The sequence below is a fragment of the Trichomycterus rosablanca genome, chromosome 25 (assembly GCF_030014385.1).
Source record: "Trichomycterus rosablanca isolate fTriRos1 chromosome 25, fTriRos1.hap1, whole genome shotgun sequence".
NCBI lineage: Eukaryota > Metazoa > Chordata > Actinopteri > Siluriformes > Trichomycteridae > Trichomycterus > Trichomycterus rosablanca.
The window spans coordinates 11,436,072-11,455,691 of record NC_086012.1 but is presented as its reverse complement, the minus strand read 5'-3'; the positions used below and the strand labels follow the sequence as shown (position 1 = coordinate 11,455,691).

The window sequence follows — 19,620 nt, the reverse complement described above, 5'->3', positions numbered from 1 at the left end:
ATACAGTCTGATGTCTAATGGGCAGTGAAGTGGGTTAGAAACCTATGTTAGAAAAGCATTGTTTTACCTTCGTAGTCTATCACATTTAATCACAGAAGACATAGAAGTGAAGGAGAGGCGAGGCGTGCCAGAGGAAGGAGAAAAGGGTGAGGCAGGGAAACCGTCGAGTGCACAGAATGCAAACCAGCAGTGGACAAAAGCTTGAGCCTAATACCCACCATGCTCTTCGACGAGAGGCCGGAGGGGGCTGAGAAAGCCAGGATGCTTCTGTAGCTGATCCCTATACAAATAAACACGCATCCCAGACCCCCACAGCACGCAGCAACCCAATACCCCCACAGCACCAGTGGTCAAGGATGTGAGATGAGCTGGTCACACCCAGCTAGGTAAGACAGAATCGTGACTACGCTTGGTTGTCATTTCGGCCGGGCTCTTGCTTACTTTAATGATTGATAGAGATTAAACTGATTGATTCTGCAGCTGCTTTCTGTTTTGACTCTTGCAAGTCAAACACTAAATAATCAAAAGTAAATGGACGCCTGACTATAACTTTATCGGACATACCTTGCTTTGTGGACAGGGGCGCGGTCATGCTAGAACAGAAAAGGGTCTACCTCAAAACTGGTGGCACAAAGTTGAAAGCAACTTAGTAGTTAGAAGAGGTGTCCATATAATTTTTGACATACACTGATCAGCCATAACATTAAAACCACCTCCTTGTTTCTACACACACTGTCCATTTTATCGGCTTCACTTACCATATAGAAGCACTTTGTAGTTCTACAATTACTGACTGTAGTCCATCTGTTTCTCTGCATGCTTTGTTAGCCCCCTTTCATGCTGTTCTTCAATGGTCAGGACCACCACAGAGCAGGTATTATTTAGGTGGTGGATCATTCTCAGCACTGCAGTGACACTGACATGGTGGTGGTGTGTTAGTGTGTGTTGTGCTGGTATGAGTGGATCAGACACAGCAATGCTGATAGAGACACGTCAGTCACTCCTGGACTGAGAATAGTCCACCAACTAAAAACATCCAGCCAACAGCGCCCCGTAGGCAGCGTCCTGTGACCACTGATGAAGGTCTAGAAGATGACCGACTCAAACAGCAGCAATAGATGAGCGATCGTCTCTGACTTTACATCTACAAGGTGGACCGACTAGGTAGGAGTGTCTAATAGAGTGGACAGTGAGTGGACACGGTATTTAAAAACTCCAGCAGCAATGCTGTGTCTGATCCACTCATACCAGCACAACACACACTAACACACCACCACCGTGTCAGTGTCACTGCAGTGCTGAGAATGATCCACCACCTAAATAATACCTGCTCTGTTGTGGTCCTGTGGGGGTCCTGACCATTGAAGAACAGCATGAAAGGGGGCTAACAAAGCATGCAGAGAAACAGATGGACTACGGTCAGTAATTGTAGAACTACAAAGTGCTCCTATATGAAACAAGGAGGTGGTTTTAATGTTATGGCTGATCAGTGTATAGTGTATATTCTGCCTTATACTGTACAACAGCTGGGTTTGTATCATGAATTGTTCTTATAAATAGCAGACGTGTTAAACACTGGACAGACGCACTTATGGATAGACACACTGAGACAACTCAGCATCCAGCGCTGGTAATTTCAGCTCTGGCTGCAGCGTAGAGGGAAATCTACTCCGGTTATGTTTGATCTCATCCATCAAGCTGTCGGTAGAGACATTTTCTGAATTCCCAGGCATTCAATTCTCTTGAAACTGTCTGAGCCATGTTGGGTATTTTTCTCCCTGCAATTCCTATCAACGCCCTTAACGCACTCAGATGTTTTCATTTTGAGAAAAGCGTTCTAGTCTTGGAGTCCGAGAGCGTGTTCATTTTTTTCTCACCACGTCTCTCTTAATTTAGCTGGATAAGAAGCAGATGAATGTTATTCCATGCGAGTGTTGATATCACATTGTTCTATGCATAACCACGGAACAAACACATAACTTAAACTAACCTTTATTTTGCGTGTGTGTGTATGGGGGGGGGGGGGGGGGGTATTTCTTTGTAAAACAGCTTCTTCATTGCAGTGGCATGCTAAAAATGTGAGATTGGACTGGTACACGGCTTGCTTTCCATGAAACGGAAAGAGATCACGGCAGAGTTCGCAGGATTCAATTATAAAATCAGAGCACAAATGAATTGGACTGAGGAAATATGGTAAATATTGCAGTGATACAAAAGAAGAACTGACAAGATTCACAGCCAATCGATGGGTGTATTTCAAAATATAATAAATACGGCACATCTAGGATGTAAAGCTTAATTACATGTCTGCTATACGTCCAAAAAGCTTGTTGGATGTCCTGGATCTATCTTTTTTAAACCCATAGATTTGAAGTAGGACACGTTTTTGGAGGATTTTTGTTGTAATTTGTTCCCATTCTGTCAAAAACGTAATATAATTTGTCTGGTGTGAATTTGATGTCCAATGGGGTTGTGATCATGGCTCTGGGCATTCACTTTGTGAATGGAACACCACCATGCTAGAACAAGCACAAGCCACAGAGTTAGTGTTATTGGCAGTCAAGGATTTGGTGGGTCCAATGGAAACAGTGCCTGAGCTTCAACACACTTGGAGTCCTATACAAGGCTGCAGTGGTGCTGCATTATTACAGCCATTATTGGACAGAATGGGTTAGCAATGGGTGTAGCTGAAACATTTGAGGTAGATAATTAGGAAGGGTGTCTACAAACATCAAGCCATAGGGGTTTTGGTCATTTAGTCACAGACTAGATGGATGGATGGATGGATACTTTATTTATCCCTAGGGAATATAAATAGAGAAAGTATTGTGTAAGTAACGAGGTGGTGGTGCAGAAAGAATATAATTAAAACATAGGGGTTTAATAAACATAGGGAAAAATAAACCCCACAAACTTATAAAACTACAAAACAGTGATTGCTGAATCTATTCTATCACACATTCTCAATATTTGTATTCAGCCACCACCAGACCCTTGATAAAACGCCAAATCTAAAAGCTGCATGATTGACCGCTAAAACGACGGTTTGATTTTGCAAATTAGTGTGAGAAACAAGTTTGCTGGATTGCATCACATACCAGAATCAAAGAAGATCCTCCCAGAACACCACCCACCTCGACTCGCACAATTTATTTACACGAGAAAAGCATTCCCATGGCCTTCTGAAAAACAGATTCAATGAAAATATTTATAAAAGAGACTAGATCAATAATCTGTGCAGACCACAAAACAGAGAAAATATTTCCCTTCCAGCCTGGGTTCTGTTAACACTCCTGGTCCAGCTTACCAAGCCAGATCTGCTTCAAAGTGTCCCTGATGGACACATGCTGATACCTGAAAAAACATCCATACAGGGGTTATAATGCTGCCCTCAGCTTCAAAAGACTTGTGACTTAAAGAATGCATTATACTGGTCATAATTGGATAAGCGGTTAGGAAAGTAAGTGAAGTGAGTTCATAAACAAATTCTACTTACCAATTTTTACTTTAACTTTTCTCTCTTTTGTTTTTAGGTGGATAAAGTTTGTGGTCAATCTACGACCAAGAGCCCCAGTATTCAGCCCACAGTTACACCAAAACCCAGCACTAACCAGTCCGACCCCCCTGACCTGACGCAGCTGGGAAGATTATCCCACCTACACAGGTTAGCCAGGGCAAAAATAAGCTGTTTTCATTTCATGTCCTTTGTGCATGTCCATAAAATTTAAAGTTAAAATTAAGCATACCACTAGTTGCATGATACAGATAAGGTATCCCGATCTAAACATGCTTTGTTTTAGTATCATTTGTATAATTATGGGTTGTTTGCAAAGATTAAAAAATAACATCACAATAACATAGCATACCAGAGCTAACATCTTACGGACAATGATTGGCTCATCCATAACTGCTGCAATTACGACCTCTGCTGGCTGATTGATGGCGCCTGAACACGCAAAGACGGGGGATAATGGAGATTGGTGCGTGTGCGACGCGGCTCTCCATATGAACCCACTTCGTGCAGGTGAAAAGAAGCGGTCAGCTACTGCTATGGCTCTCCTCAGTAAGCAGCAGTAGAGGAAGAGAAATGCAACCTGTTAACTGGATACGACTAGAGGAAAACTGTGAAAAAATCCAAAGAAAATTTGAAGTTTGAAGTTATGTAATATAATAAGTCACTAATTAAACTTAAAAATGAAAAAAATAAAGCTATTTAATTAAAATTAGCCAACAAGTAGGAGTGTATCATTAAGATTTACTTTTTTTTAATTCAGGGATTGTTAATTAGGATTAAACTATAATCTTATAACTATAAACTCCCTGTGGATTGAAGTAACCGGACTCGTCTTGCTTTGCTTCATGGCACTGACAGCGGTGCCACATGCCTATGTCACTCAGTGAATTAATGTCCGACACTCAGACACTCGGTCTCCTTTAGTAAAAGTGATCCTTGAAAGTCAACCTCGGTGAAGTACAAGCTGTATAAATGTTATACCAGGGCTGTTGGTACTTTCTAAACAAGACATAGACTCACAGTGGCACCCTGTGCTAGAGTGCCAGTGCTGCAGATCCATATTGCACCGGTCTGGCAGGCAGTGTTGTGGTTGGCACAGGAGCTCACTAAAGGGCTGAATTTAAACCATCAGCGGGAGGCAGTAAGAGCACTTCCTGTGTGCAATTTTTATCCATCTGAGCAGAAGACAGAAAACAGTTAGATCCATAATAAAGCATTATTATTATTATTATTATTATTATTATTATTATTATTATTATTATTTAGATCCATAATAAAGCATTAATTATTATTATTATTATTATTATTATTATTATTATTATTATTATCATTATTATTATTATTATTTAAATGCACAATAAAGCATTGTTATTATTATTATTATTATTATTTAGATCCATAATAAAGCATTATTATTATTATTATTGTTATTATTAGTATTATTATTAGATCCATAATAAAGCATTAATTATTATTAATATTATTATTATTATTTAGATCCATAATAAAGCATTAATTATTATTATTATTATTATTATTATTTAGATACATAATAAAGCATTGTTATTATTAATATTATTTTGATCCATAATAAAACATTAATCATTATTATTATTATTATTTAAATCCACAATAAAGCATTGTTATTATTATTATTATTATTTAGATCCATAATAAAGCATTATTATTATTATTATTGTTATTATTAGTATTATTATTAGATCCATAATAAAGCATTAATTATTATTAATATTATTATTATTATTTAGATCCATAATAAAGCATTAATTATTATTATTATTATTATTATTATTATTATTATTATTATGGTCTCCTAAGTGTTTTTAAACTGTAATTGTTTAGATGAGTTTGAAATTAAATGTAAAATAGAAGTATAAATAAGGTTATGTACCCTTGTATTTTTACAAAAATATCAATAATAATTATTATTATTATAATTAATCATATTAAAGTAATATTAAATAATTTCCCCACATTTACTAGTGGTACCTATATTACTTGTAATACTAAAAGGCAATTAAATAATTAGACACACACAGACTCACAGACAGACAAAGATTGTGCCTGGCATGAACGTGAAATATTACATTTATATATGCATGTGCATGTGCACCTTGTCCTTCAGGATCATGACCCTTTTCCCCCATTTTTATCCCCTTCCACATTGTTTTGTGACTCTTTGGTTTCTCCCGACTGTCTACCTGCTTGCCGCATCCTCCCCTGGACTGCTCCATAACCGTGTGTGGGGGGTCTGATTGTCCTCAGCTCGCTCCCTCTAAAACCCAACAGAAAACATAAAGACAAAACTCTGAAACAGATTGCTCGGTAAGCAAGAACACCATACCTGACTTAAAATAAAGAAACAAAACTTCAATTAACTTTGTATATGTATATATATATATACACACATACAAGTATATATATGTTGTTGAGATTTGGCCTCTTCATTAGGAACACATGCCTGGTTAGTGCTGGCTGTAGGTGGTCAGTTGATGGTCTTAATTTAGTGTTTCCTCAGTGGACACTTTCTGATCACAGGACGCTATGGGGTGCCTTTCAACTGATGAATGGGGTGGAGAGGAATACAGGATACAGTCAGTAATTGTATACCCAAAGTATCTGTATGGCAGGTGGAGCTTATAAAATAATGAATGAACAAGAATGTATAGACCATATGAGTGTTCCTAATAAAGTGCTTGGTCAGTGTATATATATAAATAGATAGATAATTAGGTAGGTAGGTGGATGGGTGGGTGGATGGATGGATGGATAGATGGGTGGGTAGGTAGGTAGGTAGGTAGGTAGATGGATGGGTGGGTGGGTAGATAGATAGATGGTGGATGGATGGATAGATAAAATATTTGGTTTATTTATCTTTTAGTACTTTGTGTATAATACTGCACATCTTTCATGTGTGTGTTGCACAATCTAGGGAGTTCGTAAGAACTATCGGACGCTACAAGGCATTTTTCGCGGCGTTGCCAAGGATGCTGTGCGAAGGAGAGATCGAAAGAGACGAGCTCACATGCTGGAGTGGAGACGACGTAGTGGAGAGGTAGGTCTCACTCCCTCTGTCCTGTGGCTGATTCCACTTTAAGGCAATTTCTACAGTATACTGTGTGAATGGGGGTGGGGGTGAGGTTCATATCATTTAACAATCCAACTAGCCTACCTGCTGCAGACCTCTAGTCGTGACCGATGAGAGACTGACCAAACACCTGAATGACGTGTTCATATGAGGATCCATATCATGTACGGAGTGTCATGCACTGATCTCCATTATCCCCCGTCTCACTGTGCAGGCAACACCAATCAGCCAGCAGATGTCATCACTGCAGCAGTTATAAGAAAACCCTACAGCATTCTTTCCCTCAGACGAGCCAATTATGGACTGTGCAGGTGTTTGGTTGGTCATTAGGGGAGCTGAGATTCAAATTTGCAAGCCTGAGATGTGAGGACTTTTAGGCTAGCGTGTTTTGCTTTAAAACTAATTTGATGCATATTTGACGTGTCATTTTTTTACATCTTAATAGCCAAAAGAGTCCAATTATTAAATGCATATGTTGATAAATAAAACTGAGTTATTAATTTTTGAGACATGGTTTAACTAATAATATCTTTTACCCTGGTGCCAATAAAAACGCAATATATTTTTTATTTATTAATGAATATAATGTTTTTTATTTATAAATAAATATGAATAAATTTTTTTTATTTATAAATAAATATACATTTAATATTTTATATTTATAAATAAATATAAATGTATTTTTTGTATTTATAAATAAATGTAATATTTTAAAATCTATAAATAAATATAAATGCAATATTTTAAAATCTATAAATAAATATAGATGTATTTTTTAATTTATAAAAATATAAATGTAATTTTTTTATAATTCATAAATAATATATAAATGTAAAATTTTTTTATTTATGAAAAAATATAACTGTAATATTTTTTAAATGTATAACTAAATATAAATTTATTATTTTTTATTCATAAATAAATATAAATGTAATTTTTTTATTTATAAATAAATATAAATGTAATTTTTTTTATTTATAAATAATTGTAATTGTAATATATTTTAATTTATAACTAAATATAAATGTAATATTTTTTAGTTATGAATAAATATAAATGTAATATCTTTAAATCTATAAATAGATATAAATGTATTTTTTATAAATAAATATAAATGTAATATTTTTTATTTATAAATAAATATAAATGTAATATTTTTAAATCTATAAATAAATATAAATGTAATATTTTTTATTTATAAATAAATATACATTTATTATTTTTAAATCTATAAATAAATATAAATGTAATTTTTTTTTTTTATGAATAAATATAAATGTATTTCTTGTATTTATAAATAAATATTTACATTTTCATTTACATTTTCAGCATTTAGCAGACGCTTTTATCCAAAGCGACTTACACAGTGAGCGGAACACAATGAGCAATTGAGGGTTAAGGGCCTTGCTCAGGGACCCAACAGTGGCAACTTGGTGGTGGCGGGGCTTGAACCGGCAACCTTCTGTTTACTAGTCCACTGAGCTATCACTATAAATGTAATTTTTTTATTTATACAAAAATATAAATTTAATTTTATTCTTTTTATTTATAAATAAATATTAATGTAATATTTAATTTTTTTATTCTTGTAATATGAGAAAATTATACTATTTTATTTACATTATTATATTTCTTAATGGGACACCAATCTTTTGAAAAAAATTTAAAATGAGACACTTAATGCAGTAACAGCAACATTAATTGATAATTTGGCACATCTGAAGGGAATTTACTTTTTTTTTTTGTTAGATTTTACTTCTGTATGATCAGAGATAAAAGTAAAAGATACAAAATTTGAATGATAATAAAAGAAGAGTGGCAGAATAAACCTGCACAATGTACGAGGGTAAAAAACAAGGGCGTATGCCTACCCTGCGACCAGTGTTTTCGATGGGCTCTTGACCAACAATCGTCCCAAACAGGATGAAGTAGCTGGTAAAAATGTATTTATCACAAAAATGACTCTATTTAAATCTTGATGTGATTATAAACCATGTTCAGCTTAGGTTCTGCGATAACGTGGATTGGTTCACGATGCTTGTGAGTGTGTGTGATGGTTTGTCTTGGCTGCGTGTGCTGTTGAAAGTATGAGGTTCACTTGTAACTCTGAGTGGATTTTGGATGGGATGAAGGAATGTAGTGTGTGTTATGAGAGAATTCTCTCTCTCACATGGAGTCTCAATGCTAAATGATAGATGATCAGCTATGTAAGTTTCTCTGCCAAAGACTATTCATTTATTTTAATTTTTGGTTTGTAAAATCACAAAAAAATGTGCGGCATCCAGAACGACTCGGCAAAATCCAAACCGAGTTGTTTAATATATACAGCTGAACTCAAGTTTAGATACTTATCAGAAACACCTGTTCATGGTCAAAGTATTTTTCCCAAATATACATATACTCTACATGACCAAATTATGTGGGACATTCCACTCCAAATACGTAGGAATTAATAAGGAATTGTCCCCCACCTTGTGGTACCATCTGGTTTATGTCTTTTTTACTATATAGGACTACCTCGGATTTCTCCAGATTGCATGAATCTTTTCACAATATTATGCACAGTAGATGCGCTCTTTTTGAACTGATCTGATTGACAGTTCTCTCTCAAAGTGTGGTGAGTTACAACCAATCTTAGCTGGTAAAGACTGATCTGTTGTGGATCCTCTTTTATACCTAATTATTCCCTCACCTGCTTATTGTGGAATGTTTCAAAACAATGTAAGTTGAATATTTAAGAAACCTTGTATTTATTTATTTTTTTTGTTAAAAAAAAAATCTTATTTTGTTTTATTTATTTATTTATATTTTTTAATTGACTAATTATTGTAATTAAAAAAGAAATTATTGAATGTATTTATGTATTAATTAATTTTTTGTAAATATGGTTTTTATGTTACCAATTTGGTTACAAGGACAAACATAATTTATTATTTATTCTTTTGTATTATTATTATTATTATTATTATTATTATTATTATTATTATTATTATCCTTAATATTAATTTTATTATCATTATTACAAATATTATCATTATTATTATTTTTATTAAAAATATTATTATTATTATTGTTATTATTATTATTAGAAAAGATGATTATTTTTTAATATTATTATTATTGAAATTTAAATATTGAAATATTATTATTATTAAAATTGTATTTAAAATATTAATCCTATTATTTTTTTACTTAAAGATATTATTATTATTATTAAAAATATTATTATTAAAATTATTATTATTAATATTATTCTTAGAAAATTTTTTTATTTTTTAATATTATTATTATTAAAATTTTTATTGAAATTATTAGCATTATTTATTATTATTATTATTATTAATAATAAAAATATTATTATTATTATTATTAAAATTATTATTATTAGCAGTAGTAGTAGTAGTAGCAGTAATAATATTTGATTTGCCTTGTTTGCCTGCTGTGCCACCACTTTAAGGCAGTGCACAGAACACTTAATTAGCTTCAATGTTTCATTGGCTTTATCTCTGGGGCTGCTTTTATAGTATTTTACTGAGCAGTTCCCTCAGTGGCACCTATCTGAACATCAGTCTAACTTTGAAACTTTATAGACAAACAGTGTCTGTAGACAGATGATTTTTAACACTACATTTTTTAGCACATAGTGCTTCAATTCTTTTTCTTTTTTGTTTGGTCTACCGCCTAAATGCTGAGCTGTTGTTGCTTTCAGACAGTTTCACTCTACAGTTACAGACTTGCATGAATGAAGTAAGTAAATCTGGAATGAGTGAAACTGACCACTTTGAAGCGGTTGGTAAAAATGCATAGATAAATATTACAATCTAGTGTGCATTGTGTAAATGTAAAATACTGGACACATTAACTTTGGGTTTAGTATGAGTAGTATGCAAAGTATGCCATTGAACCACACAGTTCATTTCTGTCTTCCTGATAAGGGTTGTGTCACAAATACCACAACACACAGAGCTGACTGATTCTCTCACTGCCATTTAACCCTACTTGATTAGACTGATAACCCGGACCACTAGCGCATGCTACTTTTAATTGTGTGGTGTTAACATTTCCTATGAGTAGATGTGTGTGTGTCTTGTATTTCTGGGTGTACAGATTTTCTCACCCTTAGTTTCCCACACATGGCTCATAGGAGGTCCTTTGTTCTTGTTTTAAGCAGTACAGGACCATGCTTGAGCTCCGTAGTCCACAATAGCACATTCCTCAACCCAGTGGCCCCCACATACACCTCTGCTCCAGCCAACCCATCTCACGCCAGGAATTACATAATGGAGCTGTGAAAAGACTGTAACCTCTAACCCTGTGCCAAATTGTAACCCTAACCCTACGTTTTAACAATACCTGGTTAACTCAGATGCAAGCGCGTTTCATACACGTGTTCTTTATTATAAAATACATGGTTTTAATGAATATCTCAGTCTATTTTAAGCTACTATAGTGCTACATTATCTACAATTAACATATACATTTTACTTCATGTGTTAATCAATGACGCTTGCCTGTATAAAGCCAGAAGTAGTGCCTCCTCACCAGTGGCGTCTCTGGCACAGATTGCATGGTGGGGCACAATAAACACAGTAAAAACACAGTTAGACCGAATACTGAGGGTCCAGCCACAAGTAATCACTTAACATCCATTAAACTTACTTTACACCATTGTTCACCAAACAAAGACTGCTAGTAGAAGTACTGGCCTTTACGCAACAGGTACAGGTAATCTGGAATCTATAGTACATACACCGATCAGACATAACATTACGACCACCATCCTAATATTGTATTGGTCCCCCATTTGCTGCCAAAACAACCCTGACCTGTCGAGGCATGGAGTCTGATACCTTTCTATCAGAACCAGCATTAGCTCGTCTGTTGGATCGGATCACACGGGCCAGCCTTCGCTCCCCAAGTGCATCAATGAGCCTTGGCCGCCCATGACCCTGTCGCCGGTTTACCACTGTTCCTTCCTTGGACCACTTTTGATAGATACTGACCACTGCAGACTGTGGTGTAGTGTGCTGACAATGTTTGGTGTATGTGTTTACATAATGAGTGCATTCTATAATCAAATGAATGGAAAAGTGTGCTTTTCTACACACGTGATCATCTCTGTGTAGTCTGTGCTGCACCTCAAAAGAACAAGCCAGTAAAGTATTCTGCTCTTGATAGTGTCTATGTACAGTTTATTTTAGATATATAGGAGAGTTCTTCAAAAAGTTTCCACACTTTTTGTAACACCACTTTTCTACGGTCACCTTCCGATGCATTTTCCCAGCGTCTTTAATATGTTTAATAAATGTAATATCATAATATTGAATATTAGTTGTGGTGCAAAAAAATGCTGGTCGTTTTAAATTCAGGTCTGTAGGATTTTAGTATATTTAAAAAAATCAATTTTATTCATTTTTAGGTAGATTTGATTTAAATTTCCAAATGCTGCCCTTGAACCATGAGCTGCTGTTCCCATTCTCTTTATCTAACCCTATTACTTTCTCATGTATTCCATTCCACATGAATTCGGCCCTACGCGACGTCTTCTGGTAAGAAATCTCAGGCAGATTATTCATGTGGGTGTGTGTGTTTTTAAAGACGACTTGATTCCCCTTGTAACAACAGGATGCTCCCCATAAATTGTAGCCACAGGCATGTGTGTGTGTGTGTGTGTGTGTGTTATTGGGAGTGGTGTTTGACTCCTGTATTGGTAGGTTATACAATCCTTGGCCTGGGAGGAATCCTTAAGGTCTCATTTCAGAAGAGTCCGGCTGATAAGCCGACCTTAAGATTGACTCCTTATTGTATTTATCACTTGTCTTGGTGCCACCATGAGACCTGCAGCTCTCAAAGGTAAATATAGTGGACTCCTGTGCTAAACCACCAGGGTTGTGGGGGCCAGAACTAAACTGTTTACATAAACATTTGACAGTTCACCTCCATAGTAGCCTAGTGGGTAAAGCATTGGGCTATCAATCGGTTGCTCAGTGGTTAAGCAACTTGATTGGTAATCACTAGGTTGCTGGTTCAAGACCTACCAAGTGTCATGTTGCCACTGTTGGACTCTTATGCAAGACTCTTGACCCTTAATTACTTGGACAGGATTAAAGCGTCCACTAAATGGCACAAATGTAAATGCAAGATTGTATTCATGACTTGTCTTAGTGCCACCAAGAGACCTGCAGCTCTCAAAGGCAAATATGGTGGACTCCTGTGCTAAACCACCAGGGTTGTGGGGTCCAGAACTAAACAAAGTAGCCTAGTAGGTAAAGCTTTGGGCTATCAATCGGTTGCTCAGCGGTTAAGCAACCGGATTGGTAACCACTAGGTTGCTGGTTCAAGACCTACCAAGTGTCATGATGCCACTGTCAGACTCTTGAGCAAGACTCTTAACCCTCAATTACTTGGATTACAATTGTAAGCCACTGGTCAAATCATGTCATTACAGAGCTTGTGTAGAGTAACACAGTCAAACTTTTACTTATTTCCTACCCTGTTAGCAATGGGTTTGACAAGCACTTGGACTCGAGTGTCCACATACATTTGACCATGTGGTGTACATGTGCCGTACAAAGATTTGTAGCCTTAAGTAACTTTAATACATAGAATTTGATTATCTAACCCATTCCAGAAGACAAACAAGATCAAGAACAGCTTCGAGTGAAAGTCGTGCCTGCGATACATCAACGGCCTTTAATAAAATTCTGGCAGCTGGTTTTGTGGTGATAAATGGAGATGGGAATTTCATCGGCCATGTCGGTGTCCGGCCGTAGTCTGTGAGCTAGACGTGTTTTGAGGTTTACATTACATGACTTTTAAATCTTGAACAGATTTTGAGATGACTGGGCGAAATACATCATGTACGTTCAGATGAAGAAAAAGGGATTCATGCTAAAGCATAGTGTATGTTATTATAGCTGGTGAAAGTGGGTTCCTTTCTCCTCATCACCAAGATTGGCTAATAATCACTGCAATGTGATTAAATAATAAGTCTAGTGCCGCTGAGGTGGCGCAGCGATAAAGTACGCTAGCGCACCAGAGTTGGGGTTTCGAATACATCGTATAGAATCTCATCTCTGCCTTTCCGACTGGGCTGGGCGGCTGCATGAGCAACGATTGGCTGTTGTTCGGGGTTAGAGGGTAAGAAAGTCGGATAATAGGTCCTCATAACTGGTGCGACTGCGGCCCCTGCTGGCTGACTGATGGCGTCTGCACAGGGCTGAGGAATAATGGTGATGGGGGTGCGGCCCTCCGTACACAGTGCCCGTCGAGTGTATGAACTCGACTCGTGCGGGTGGAAAATGCAGTCTGTACTGACTGTACGTGCCGTAGGGGGCGTATGTCAGTTGAGAGGCGTCCTCAGTCAGCGGTGAAGGGTCGAATCAGTATAGAGGACGCAATCAGGGTAATTGGACACGACTAGATTAGGGGAGAAAATTTGTTTCTAATAGAGATTTTAATTACTGTAAAATATTATATTGGCAATATTGTTTTGTAATGCTTTTTTCTCTATTATATTATATACATATATTATATACATATTTTCCAAAGATATATATACTGCAAATATTTTAAGACTCACTATCTACCATAAATAATATAGCTAAAATATTAAATATTCAAAAATCCAAGCACCCAGGTGGCACAGCGGGAAATTCCGCTAGCACACCAGCTCCAAGATTCTGAATTCCCTAATTCAAAACTCAGCGTTGCCACCGGTTGGCTGGGCGCCACCTAGCGGGCATAATTGCCAATGCCTGCAGCAGACACGTTTCTGCTTGGGCGGGATGATCGGACTATGTGGGTGGGGTCTTCAAACTCTGTGTAAGGACCCTGATTGGCAGAAAGAGAGGCGACTGTGCAGAGTGCATAGGTGAAAATTGGGTTCCGCTAAGGGCAATATACCCACCCCCCAGCAGCGGACGACAAACTGACTAACCTAAATTAAGAGACAAAAAAAAAAAAATAGAAAAAATCCAGGGGGCAAAGCCAAAAACCAGCATTAAATGTGGGTTACCTTCAAGTCCTCAGATGACATTGCATGAAAAAAACATACTACTGTGATAAATATAGCCACAGGGGCTTGGAAGTACCTTAGTAAAATTGTTGTCACTTAATACAGTCCACCGCTGCAACGAGAAATGCAACTTGAAACTCTGCCGAGTTCTATGGGTCTGAGCTCATCTCAGATATACTCTACAAAAGAAAGTGGAAACGTCTGCTGTGGTCAGATGAGTCTACCTTGAATTTCTTAAAAATGGACGTCAAGTTTTCTTGCTAAAGACAAAAGGATTATCCAGACTGTCATCAGCGAAAGATGCAAAAGCCAACATGGGTGACTTGTTTATGTACCATGAAGTACATATATATCTAGATGACCTGTAATTTGATCGTAAGGTACAAAATACTAACTGGCCTTCAAACAGTTCTCACCACTCTGTAGCAATCATCAATTCTGACTAGATCTGACATCTGAAGCCATCGTCGCCAAACTACTTGCTTTATTTGAGACAGCTGTGAGGGCCTCACAATGCAACACTGGCCTACTAGCTAGCCACTGCAGATAGCTTAGCTAAATATAGGGTGCAGATATTGAGAACGTGTCATCAACTTGTTTACTGGTGAACGAGGTACTGAAAATGGTAAACTGACAGTAGTATACAGTGCCTTGCAAAAGTATTCAGCCCCCTTGAACTTTTCAACCTTTTGCCACATTTCAGGCTTCAAACATAACGATATGAAATTGTAATTTTTTGTGAAGAATCAACAACAAGTGGGACACAATCGTGAAGTGGAACGAAATTTATTGGATATTTTAAACTTTTTTTAGAAATAAAAAACTGAAAAGTGGGGCGTGCAATATTATTCGTCCCCCTTGCGTTAATACTTTGTAGCGCCACCTTTTGCTGCGATTACAGCTGCAAGTCGCTTGGGGTATGTCTCTATCAGTTTTGCACAATGAGAGACTGACATTTTTGCCCATTCTTCCTTGCAAAACAGCTCGAGCTCAGTGAGGTTGGATGGAGAGCGTTTGTGAACAGCAGTTTTCAGCTCTTTCCACAGATTCTCGATGGGATTCAGGTCTGGACTTTGACTTGGCCATTCTAACACCTGGATACGTTTATTTGTGAACCATTCCATTGTAGATTTTGCTTTATGTTTTGGATCATTGTCTTGTTGGAAGATAAATCTCCGTCCCAGTCTCAGGTCTTTTGCAGACTGCAACAGGTTTTCTTCCAGAATGGTCCTGTATTTGGCTCCATCCATCTTCCCATCAATTTTAACCATCTTCCCTGTCCCTGCTGAAGAAAAGCAGGCCCAAACCATGATGCTGCCACCACCATGTTTGACAGTGGGGATGGTGTGTTCAGGGTGATGAGCTGTGTTGCTTTTACGCCAAACATAACGTTTTGCATTGTGGCCAAAAAGTTCGATTTTGGTTTCATCTGACCAGAGCACCTTCTTCCACATGTTTGGTGTGTCTCCCAGGTGACTTTTTATGGATATCTTTGAGAAATGGCTTTCTTCTTGCCACTCTTCTATAAAGGCCAGATTTGTGCAGTGTACGACTGATTGTGTCCTATGGACAGATTCTCCCACCTCAGCTGTAGATCTCTGCAGTTCATTCAGAGTGATCATGGGCCTCTTGGCTGCATCTCTGATCAGTCTTCTCCTTGTTTGAGCTGAAAGTTTAGAGGGACGGCCGGGTCTTGGTAGATTTGCAGTGGTCTGATACTCCTTCCATTTCAATATGATCGCTTGCACAGTGCTCCTTGAGATGTTTAAAGCTTGGGAAATCTTTTTGTATCCAAATCCGGCTTTAAACTTCTCCACAACAGTATCTCGGACCTGCCTGGTGTGTTCCTTGGTCTTCATGATGCTCTCTGCGCTTTAAACAGAACTCTGAGACTGTCACAGAGCAGGTGCATTTATACGGAGACTTGATTACACACAGGTGGATTCTATTTATCACCATCAGTCATTTAGGTCAACATTGGATCATTCAGAGATCCTCACTGAACTTCTGGAGTGAGTTTGCTGCACTGAAAGTAAAGGGGCTGAATAATATTGCACGCCCCACTTTTTAGTTTTTTATTTCTAAAAAAAGTTTAAAATATCCAATAAATTTCGTTCCACTTCACGATTGTGTCCCACTTGTTGTTGATTCTTCACAAAAAATTACAATTTCATATCGTTATGTTTGAAGCCTGAAATGTGGCAAAAGGTTGAAAAGTTCAAGGGGGCTGAATACTTTTGCAAGGCACTGTAGTTCTGACAATGGTCTGTTCCCACGCAGGAGACTAGAGGCCAAATGTGGTGCCCAGCCGACTGGTAGCAGAGCTGACATTCGAAGTGCTGGTGCGCTAGCAGAATATTATGCGACCCTTTGGAATGGGAATGCCTGTGGTTTTAAAATGGAACATCTAACATGTTCATGATTGGATGTGCCATACTCTTGGCCTTCGACTCCTACGCAGTGAATCAGTTCTCAGTTAAACCTGCTAGTCTGAGTCATCCAGCAACTAAATCTCAACCGGACATAAAACCCATAATCATCAGCATATCCGTTTCCACCGCCTCTCTCGACTCCGGGATCTTCTCTGGTGTTGGGTGTCAACCATTAGACCGAGTATTTAATGATGTCAGACACGGCGTGACCGTCCGGTAATGCCATGCATTTTGTGGCGTGTGGTTTTGCAATCACACACAGCGTGCCATCTCATGACTTCATATGGTTGCATTTGATCACGCAAGGAGATTCTGTGTTGGCAAGTCAGCATTCTCCTAGTCCCAATAGTTTTGATCTTATGTAACTGCCATTTTTCCTCTGGGCTATATATTATAGCCCTGACCCTGAACCACTAGATCCCTCAAGGTGTGCTGTGTTACCTGGCACCAAGATGTTACCAGCAGATCCTTTAACTCCTCTAAGTTGTGAGGTGGGGCCTCCATGGATCGGACTTGTTTGTCCAGCACATCCCATAGACGCTCGATAGGATTGAGATCTGGGGAATTTGGAGGCCAAGTCAACACCTCAAACTCGTTGTTGTGCTCCTCAAACCATTCCTGAACCATTGTTGCATTCCTGCTAAAGAGGCCACAACCATCAGAGAATACCGTCTCCATGAAAGGGTGTACATGGTCTGCAACAATGCTTAAGTAGGTGGTACGTGTCAAAGTAACATCCACAAGGATGGCAGGACCCAAGGTTTCCAAGCAGAACATTTCCCAAAGCATCACACTGCCTCTGCCGGCTTGCCTTCCTCCCATAATGCATCCTGGTGCCATGTGTTCCCCATGTAAGCGACTCACATCCACCCGGCCATCCACGTGATGTAAAAGGAAATGTGATTTATCAGACCAGGCCGTCTTCTTCCATTGCGCCGTGGTCCAGTTCGGATTCTCACGTGCCCATTGTTGGCGCTTTCGGCGGTGGACAGGGGTCAGCATGGGTGGGCACCCTGACTGGTCTGCGGCTATGCTGCCCCATACGCAACAAACTGTGATGCACTGTGTATGCTGACACCTTTCTATCAGAACCAGCATTAACTTCTTCAGCAGTTTGAGCTACAGGAGCTCATCTGTTGGATCGGACCACAAGGGCCAGCCTTCGCTCCCCGCGTGCATCAGTGAGCCTTGGCCGCCCATGACCCTGTCGTCGGTTTATCACTGTTCCTTCCTTGGAGCACTTTTTATAGATACTGACCACTGCAGAATGGGAACAGTTTTGGAGATGCTCTGACCCAGTTGTCTAGCCATCACAATTTGGCCCTTGTCAAACTTACTGCCTAATATATCCCACTCACTAACAGGTGCCGTGATGAAGAGATAATCAGTGTTATTCACTTCACCCGTCAGTGGTCATAATGTTATGCTTTGTTCTTTTGTTCGTAAAACCTATAAAGAAAAATATGTGGCTGCCTCAGGCCCAGCACCTCTTTGGCCACGTCTGCAGCCTCTGACTTTGAATTATTAGACACTCATCTCCACTCTTGCTGACTTAAGCATCAGCCTCATGCCCCTGCCTGGTTTTCTTTATACCCTCAAGGTAGCGTAAAGTGGACTTGTTTTTATTAACTTGCATCCCTTAAGGAGTGAGTTCATCAGGGATCAGTTCTTGGTCAATTATTGCCCATGCAATTAAAATGTACATCTTATAGCCAAAAGGTATGTGGGCAGTACTGCTTACTGTTTATTGTGGCAGCTGATTGGGAGGGTACTTTCCTGTTTCAGACTTAATGTGCCCCTGTACCCAGAGAGGTCCATTAGGATATGGTCTGACAAGTTTTGTATATATATATATATATATATACACCGATAAGCCATAACATTAATACCACCTCCTTGTTTCTACACTCACTGTCCATTTTATCAGCTCCACTTACCATATAGAAGCACTTTGTATTTCTACAATTACTGACTGTAGTCCATCTGTTTCTCTGCATGCTTTGTTAGCCCCCTTTTATGCTGTTCTTCAATTGTCAGGACTCTCCCAGAGGTCAGGATCACTACAGAGCAGGTATTATTTGGGTGGTGGGTCATTCTCAGCACTGCAGTGACACTGACATGGTGGTGGTGTGTTAGTGTGTGTTGTGCTATATGAGTGGATAGGACACAGCAGCGCTGCTGGAGTTTTTAAACACCTCACTGTCACTGCTAGACTGAGAATAGTCCACCAACCAAAAATATCCAGCCAACAGCGACCCGTGGGCAGCGTCCTGTGACCACTGATGAAGGTCTAGAAGATGACCGACTCAAACAGCAGCAAAAGATGAGCGACCGTCTCTGACTTTACATCTACAAGGTGGACCAACTAGGTAGGAGTGTCACAACACACACTAACACACCACCACCATGTCAGTGTCACTGCAGTGCTGAGAATGATCCACCACCTAAATAATACCTACTCTGTGGGGGTCCTGACCATTAAAGAACAGGGTGAAAGCAAGCTAAAAAGGTATGTAGAGAAATAGATGGACTACAGTCAGTAATGGTA

At 38.4% G+C, this 19,620-nt stretch overlaps 1 protein-coding gene across 1 annotated transcript in view; it reads left to right on the top strand.

Annotated features, from left to right (window-relative positions):
• Positions 1–19,620, top strand: part of gpc5c (glypican 5c) — a 123,082-nt gene that overhangs the window by 40,988 nt on the left and 62,474 nt on the right. The window contains exons 4-6 of the mRNA XM_062987251.1: positions 3,534–3,664; positions 5,801–5,860; positions 6,468–6,590. Of these exons, the coding sequence (XP_062843321.1) occupies positions 3,534–3,664; positions 5,801–5,860; positions 6,468–6,590 (314 nt within the window). The remainder of the gene's footprint in view (positions 1–3,533; positions 3,665–5,800; positions 5,861–6,467; positions 6,591–19,620) is intronic.